We start from the raw sequence: 8,035 nt of genomic DNA, 5'->3' as shown, positions 1-8,035 counted from the left end.
TTAAAGATATCTTTTTGGGGAACAAAGAGGACAGCAGATACAGAGGCTTACAGGAAGGAATCATATCAGAAAATATTAATACCTACAGAACATTGAAATGTTGCAGGGGACACCAGACACTCTTTTTAATATTACATGTCCCATCTCCCTAACATGAATGACTCATGAAGTTGGAATTGATGCCACCTTCTGTCAAGAACTTTGCCAATATTGAGAAAAAATATTCATAATCATTCTATTTATTCAAAATTATTGTATTGACCATGAATTTAAGTGTGTGTAAAATGGTCAGTAGTGCTGTTTGTTAATGAGGTTATCAGGTGGGAGTGTGTCCTTCGCAGAAAATCACTTTTTAAAAGTAAATGCAAAAAGACGTTTTTCCCCTTGATCCTCTTCTACCTCTGATGACTAATCCCTTCTCTACGGTAGAGAATTGGGCATTGCTGTAGTTGGGATGTTTGACCCCTCCAAACCTCACGTTGAATTTGATCCCTACTCTTGGAGGTGGGGCCTCTTGGGAGGTATTTGGGTCATGGGGGCGAATCTCTCCTGAATGTTTTGGTGAGGTCCTTGTGGTAATGAGTGCATTCTCCCATTCTTAGTTCCTCTGAGAGCTGGTTGTTAGCAAGAGCCTGGCATCTTCCTGCCCTCTTTCTCTTGCTTCCTCTCCTCTCATGTGATGGCTGTACATGCCAGCTCCCCTTCTCCTTCCACCATGAGTGGAAGCCGCCTGAAGCCCACATCAGGAGCAGATGCTGGAGCCATGCTTCTTATACAGCCTGCAGAATCATGAGCCCCAAGTAAACCTCTTTTCTTTATAAATTACCCAGCCTCAAGTATTCCCTGATAGCATACACAACAAACTAAGACAGGCATCAATTGCTCTTTTCCTCCACCTGCACTACCGGAGCCTATTTATTTCCACAGAAGTTTTTTTTGCACCCAAATACAAACCCCAAAGTCTTTATTTTGAATTTTCCCCTAAATAAAATTGAGGACCCCTTGGAGAGTCAAGCTTTTGGGGGGATACCTATTACTGCTATTTCTGTGAAGATATTGTTGAAAAATGGTTCAGATGTATATGCCAAAGTCTCATGTGAGAAATATCTTTTAGAGCTAAAGATCTTTTTGGGAAGGGCCTCACTTTTTCCTTTCCCCTAAGGAACTGATAATTTTTTCTATGAGAATAGTTAGAACACTATAACTGACCAGGCAGCCCTTTTTCCTTTGGCTATCAGTAGATTGGCACCAAACTTTCAGCACACAAAATGCCCTTCTTTTCATGTTCCAGGTTTTCTGTGATAAATACTTGTAATCCTAGTCCATATTTTCCCAAATCTTATTTTATTTAATTTTACTCTTTAACTGTTTTACTCTTTGTCAGTAAACAGATTCAAATCTTTTGTGGAATGGGGTACAGAGGAAAAAAGAAAGGAAGGGAGGGAGGGAAGAAGACCCCATTTTCCTTATAATGGAGCAGGGTACAAAGTGGCCAATCAAATGTATATTGTAGTCTCTTTACTACAAACAACACTGGCATTCATAACTCTATTAGAAAAGCATAATATCAAAGACAAGAGCATGAAAGTTTTATTTTCCCTTAAAAAGAACAAACAATGGAAAATCTGCAAAGAGCTAGAGGTCTAACAATGGCAGGTAGGGATGACAGACTAAAAGGAAAATAACAACAACAATAACAGAGTGTGTGTTTATGTAATTCTGTGCCCATACCCATACCCAACAGGTGTGGGGGCTGAAAAGCAGTGTTGTTTCAGAGCCCTTTATCATGTATTATCCCCCTTGGCTTCTAATACCTTGTAAAGATAGGTCACACGGGTATTATTTCAGCTGAAGAATTAAACCTTAATGTACTGAAAACCACAAAACTAAGATTTACTAGTGTTATAATGGGTAAGACAGGAGGCTGTGGTGTCAAATATAGCTTGAATTCCCACTTCTACTATCAACTACTTGTGAGACTTGGAGCATGCCATTAACCGGTCTCCTCATCTGTAAAATGAGAATAATGAGTACTTTCTGCACATCTCTCTCTCCCTCCTCCAAAAGTTTTGCACATTTTTCACTAAGTTCCCAGAAGTTTAATTTGGTCAGACCTAATATAAACCTTGCCTTGACCTTTCCTTGGAATTTAAATCTCCAACTTAAAGTCTTCTCTCCCATTACAGGGGGTGAAGCACCACTTGGTCCCTTGCAAGTTGCAAATGTTCCAGCTGTCAGCCACCCCAGCAAGTGCCCTTGCAGATGATCCAGTGCACATCCAAGTGACAGGCCTGCCCCCATCCCAGGTGGTAACGCTGAAGGATGAGAAGAAGAATCTGTTCCAATCCATGGCCTTCTACAGGGCTAATGAGGCTGGTGAGGTGGACTTGGAGCAGGCTCCCGCATTTGGAGGTGACTACATGGGAGTATATCCAATGGGCCTCTTTTGGTCTCTGAAGCCTGAGAGGCCTTTCCAGAGGCTGCTCAAGCAGGATGTGATGAACAGCCCCTTTTGGGTCAGTCTGGACCTATATGACTCCATTTGTTTTCAAGATTCAGCCACTGTTTAGCCCAAGGCCAGCCAGACCATGCAGCGCTGGTTCTCAGGCCCTGGGGTGCAGAGGAAGCAGATCCAAGAAGGTCGAGTGCGAGGAGCCCTTTTTCTTCCTCCAGGTGAAACTAATCTTTTGTGATACAGAAACCACTGTTAATGTGTATTAGTTCATTTTCATGCTGCTGATAAAGGCATACCCGAAAGTGGGAACAAAAAGAGATTTAATTGGACTTACAGTTCCACATGGCTGGGGAGGTCTCATAATCATGGCGGAAGGCGAAAGGCACTTCTTACATGGCAGCAACAAGACAGAATGAAGAAGAAGCAAAAGCAGAAACCCCTGATAAAACCATCAGATCTCGTGAGACTTATTCACTATCATGAGAATAGCACGGGAAAGACCAGCCCCTATGACTCAATTACCTTGCCCTGGGTCCCTCCCAATTGTATCTCCCAGAATTCCTTCTTTGACTCTGGGAATTCTGGGAGATATGATTCAAGTTGAGGTGTTTAGCTGGGGACACAGCCAAACCATATGATAATGGAAATAAAAATAATAACAAATAGTATCAAATTATTAGAGAACCAGTATTTCCCATAAAGTTTTTTTTGTTTGTTTGTTTTGAGACGGAGTCTTGCTCTGTCGCCCAGGCTGGAGTGCAGTGGCGCGATCTCGGCTCACTGCAAGCTCCGCCTCCCGGGCTCAAGCCATTCTCCTGCCTCAGCCTCCCGAGTAGCTAGGACTACAGGCGCCCGCCACGACGCCCGGCTAATTTTTTGTATTTTTTAGTAGAGACGGGGTTTCACCATGTTAGCCAGGATGGTCTCGATCTCCTGACCTTGTGATCCACCCGCCTTGGCCTCCCAAAGTGCTGGTATTACAGGCGTGAGCCACCGCACCCGACCTCCCATAAAGTTTTAAAACTAATGTGCTAGTGTGTGTGTGTGTGTGTGTAATTAATTTTGCTCACCTTGTATTTTCACGGCTATTTGACCCTTTTTTCGCTCTTTCTGATCCCATTCTCTTCTTTCTTTGCACTCGCAGGGGAAGGCCCTTTCCCAGGAGTCATTGATTTGTTTGGGGGCATTGGGGGCCTAGTAGAATTTCGGGCCAGTCTTTTGGCTTCCCATGGTTTTGCACTGCTGGCATTAGCATATTTTGCCTACGAGGACTTGCCTGACAAACTGCAGGAGGTGGACTTGGAATATTTTGAGGAAGCTGCCAACTTGCTACTAGCTCATCCCAAGGTATTTAAAATACTTTCCATTTTACCTTGGACAACTACAAAAAAACAAAATCACCAATGTCTGTTCTGTTTTACCAATTTGCGCAGACTTGGACACAGCACAGCTGACAGTTAAATGGGGATGGTAATAGCTGCCTTGTAAGATTGTTGAGTTGATTTTTGATCAGTTTTGTGCTTATTGGCACATAGAAGACAATAAATAAATGGTGGACATAATGTGATTATTTTTTAGTGGAAAAAAATCAAAATGTCTTTCATTTGAAGTGTTTATAACTTATTCATAAGGGTCTCTTCAATGCTTTACTGCCACTCATCTCAAATCATGAATTCTCTGGTTTGACATGTTTTCAAACTTCAGTGATTATCTCTGCAGGGGGATAATGCTGTAGTAAGTCACACTGAAGAGTCCTGGAACGAAGATCAGGACAAAGGTGCAAAATCAGGTCGGGAGCATCAGCAAAACTGGCTTGACTGAATTATCTGACTAGCTGAATTAGCTTTTTAGTTAGTTTCAGAGCTAGGGGCAGAGTGAAGCATAGAGTAAGTGTCCAATGCCAAGAGCCAGGCTAGAGAAAGGAATCTGAAAAGGAAGGGTCATTTATCACTCTTTGTCAAGTGTGTCCTTCTACTTTTGAAAATGTAGTTCATGGACCAGTGGCCACAGCATCACCTGGAAGCCTTCAGAAATACAGCATCTCATTTTCCATCCCTGAAACAGCAAACTGCATATTAAAAAGATCCTCAGGTGATTCTTATGCACATTAATGATTGAAAGGACTGGAATAGTAACATTAACCTAGTTTCTTCTATGAGGTAAATATTAGTTGAACTGGGATCTATTCTCTTGTGGAGTTCCAAAATACTGATATTTGTGCTAATGATTAAAAAGAGAGGCCAGGCGCGGTGGCTTACGCCTGTAATCCCAGCACTTTGGGAGGCTGAGGTGGGCGGATCACAAGATCAGGAGTTCGAGACCAGCCTGGCCAATATGGTGAAACCTCCTCTCTACTAAAAATACAAAAATTAGCCAGGTGTGGTGGCAGAAGCCTGTAGTCCCAGCTACTCCGGAGGCTGAGGCAGGAGAATTGCTTGAACCCGGGAGGCAGAGATTGCAGTGAGCCGAGATCAGGCCACTGCACTCCAGCCTGGGCGACAGAGTGAGACTCTGTCTCCAAAAAAAAAAAAACAAAAACCCAGAAACAGATATCACAATATCAAATATCAGGGTTGGTATTCTACTAAGTTTAACTTACTGTTTTGCAGATCAAAATGTTCAAATGTCAGCCATTTCTTATAGATCAACTTAATAATAGTAAAACAATACTGGCTTACATTTGATAAGTGACTATTTGTTAGACTCTATGATAAACATTTTATATGCAGTCTCATGTAACATTCACAATAGCCTTAAACATTTTATATGCAGTCTCATGTAACATTCACAGTAGCCTTATGAAGTACTATCAACAGCAACCTCATTTTTCAGATGAGAAAGCATATTTAAAGTAATGTGTCAAAACTACATAGGCAGTAAGTGACAGATACAATCTGATAAGGTCCTTGCTCCAAACCATTAAATTATCTTTGACTTCCTCAAATGTTTTATTCTTTTCCACCCCAACCCTGGAGAGCCTTGACTCTTCTCAAGGAGAGAGAGGATATATTTCCTATTGGGACATTATCAACATCTTCATCTTTAGTGTTGAGAAAACATGTGTAATTTTTCTAAGCTTATTTGGGTCTTTTTAAAAGTTTGCCTAAAAAGAATTAAATCCCAACTAAAATGTTTTCAAATTTTTTTTTTTTCCATTTCAGATTTAACTATTTGTGAAATTAGTCTGAGGAAGAAAAGTCAACTGCAGATATTCAACTTAGATTTAGATTCATGGGATAAGCTTAAATTTCCACCTCTGTCCCTTGATAATGTTGTGGCCTTAAGCAAATCTTTTAAGTTTCCTGAATCCAGTTTGGCTGTTGGAAAGACCAACTGAGATAATGTGTGTATAGCAGTTAGCATAGAGTAAACTCTGAAAAAAACCACTTTGTTATCTTTGCCCATCTATTTTCTTCCCTCTCTTCCCAAGTCTTCAACCAATCACAAAGTGTTTTAGGTTCTACTCCTGTCTTTCTCAATACATCACACCTTCTTCATCCTCCTTGAGATTGTTTTAGCCTATTAATCAATTTCCTACTTCCAGTTACAGCCATCCTCCTTCACACCCTCATTCATTAATCACACAGATGTTTCCCGATTTCCTTGGGGGACATTTTACAGTATCAGATTCTTGGGCCCACTCATACCTATGGGAACAGACACTTGAAAATTTGAGTTTCAGGAAGCTCAAATTAAAAAAAAAAATCAGATGATTCTGATGACAGGAAGTGCTAGGGGTACAATTGTGAGCAAAATAAGCAAACTAGGTCTTTATGTACTTGTCGTTGTCTGTCCAGAGTGTCCTTCCTTTCCCCCCTCATCTTTCAGATCTTTCATGTCCCCTCAGCTCCCTCAGTCTACCAGAGAATTAATGATCCTCCTCTATAAGCTACTACCTTTTCCTATTGGTAATACAATTCAATTATTTACTGAATCCAAGCCTTTTTTCTTTATACTCTCATTGCTTTCAGGATTAGCTCTTGAATTTATGGAGGTAATATATGGGCAAAACCTTTGTAGCTATAAAATGCTATTTAAATGTGAATTCCACGTACATAATATTTGAGAGAACCTGAAAAACACCTTTTTTTTCTGGCTAGAGACAAGAATTTTATTCTTCAGAAAGCTTACCTGGCTCTATTCTTGTAATGCCAAGCATCTCTGGTGCGTTAGACTCTTTTTGCCCTTACAAAACTCTACCATTGATGAAGAGTGTTTATTTCTATTGTTTCACCTGATCCTCGTAACAACCTCGCCAGGTCAGTATCATCCCTACAAGACAATAAAGGTTAGTGAGAGTAAGCGGGTAACATTCTCAGTCCCAGGAGCTGGTAAATCTGAGTGCCAAGACTCGACCTTCTTTGACTCTTTCCATCATAGTTGTTTATTGGCATGCCCGGGACAGCTCTTTCTCAGCTTGTGACCTGTAACAGATTCCCTTTGTTTTGTGCTTCAGATCCAAAGGCCAGGAATTGGAGTGATCTCCGTGTACAAAGGTGCCGAGATTGGCTTGGCTATGGCCTACTACATGAAGCAGGTGGTGGCCACCGTCTGCATTAATGGGCCCAACGCCAGCTTTGAAGTTCCAGTCAGATACGGGGATCTGATTGTGACACCCATCAGCTCAGCCCCGCAGCGCCTGCAGGTCCACGTCTCTGGAGCTGTGCGCCTCCGCCACCGTAAGGGAGACCCCCGAGATGAGCTCCATCAGCAGAGTGTGCTTCCTGTTGAAAAGGCTAGGGGTTGGATTCTTTTCATCGTTGGGGAGAGTGACGAATGCCTGGATAGTAAAGCGTACGCTGAGCAGGCCGTGGAGGCAGAAGCAGCAGGAGGATGCCGGTGTACCCCGGGGCAGGCCATGTCCTAGAACCGCCCTATGCTCCCTTGTGCTTCGCGTCCTGGGACCCGGGCATTTCCGGGCCCTTGCTCTGGGGAGGAGATGCTGCTGCTCATGCGGCAGCCCAGGAGCACGCCTGGGGGCAGATCCAGAAATTCTTCAGGCAACACCTCATTAAGACCAGAAGCAAACTCTGAGCAAAGGCTGAGTGATGATGGGGTAGACAGAGGCTGGAGTGCGGGTGGGAGGATAACGAGGATAAGGCAAGAACGCAGTGGGGAGAGGGGCCTCTCCTAGTTTGGCTGGATTCACAATCATCTTGAATCAACTGGAAGGAGGTCAGACAAAAATCAAAGAACCGGGCACACATTCATGGGAAGTATTTCTCATAAATTGGTACGTGTTTCAAATTTTTGTAAATTGAATCCTAGTTTATACGAACTAAGGCACATTATTATTTCAAAATGGTGATACCCTTGCAAATTGTTTTATTGTTTGTTTTTGTTGTTGAGACAGAGTCACATTCACCCAGGCTGGAGTGCAGTGGCAGGATCATGGCTTACTGCAGCCTCGAACTGCCAGGCTCAAGCTATCCTCCCACCTCAGCCTCCTGAGTCACTGGGATTGAAGGTGTGTATCACCACGCCCAGCTAATTTTTTTTTTGGAGAGACAGGATCTGGTTAGGCTGGCCCCAAGTAATCTTCTTGCCTCTGCCTCCCAAAGTTCTGAGATTAAAGGCATA

General features: G+C 42.6%; 1 protein-coding gene across 1 annotated transcript; it reads left to right on the top strand.

Annotated features, from left to right (window-relative positions):
• Positions 1-2,222: 2,222 nt before the first annotated feature.
• Positions 2,223-7,489, top strand: LOC129044494 (acyl-coenzyme A amino acid N-acyltransferase 2-like). The gene is given in 4 exon segments (XM_054502415.1): positions 2,223-2,673; positions 3,600-3,802; positions 6,912-7,266; positions 7,269-7,489. Coding segments are annotated over 4 exon segments (1,230 nt in total).
• Positions 7,490-8,035: the final 546 nt, after the last annotated feature.

The sequence above is a fragment of the Pongo pygmaeus genome, chromosome 13 (genome assembly GCF_028885625.2).
Source record: "Pongo pygmaeus isolate AG05252 chromosome 13, NHGRI_mPonPyg2-v2.0_pri, whole genome shotgun sequence".
Classification (NCBI taxonomy): Eukaryota; Metazoa; Chordata; class Mammalia; order Primates; family Hominidae; genus Pongo; species Pongo pygmaeus.
This window is presented reverse-complemented; position numbering and strand designations above follow the sequence as displayed.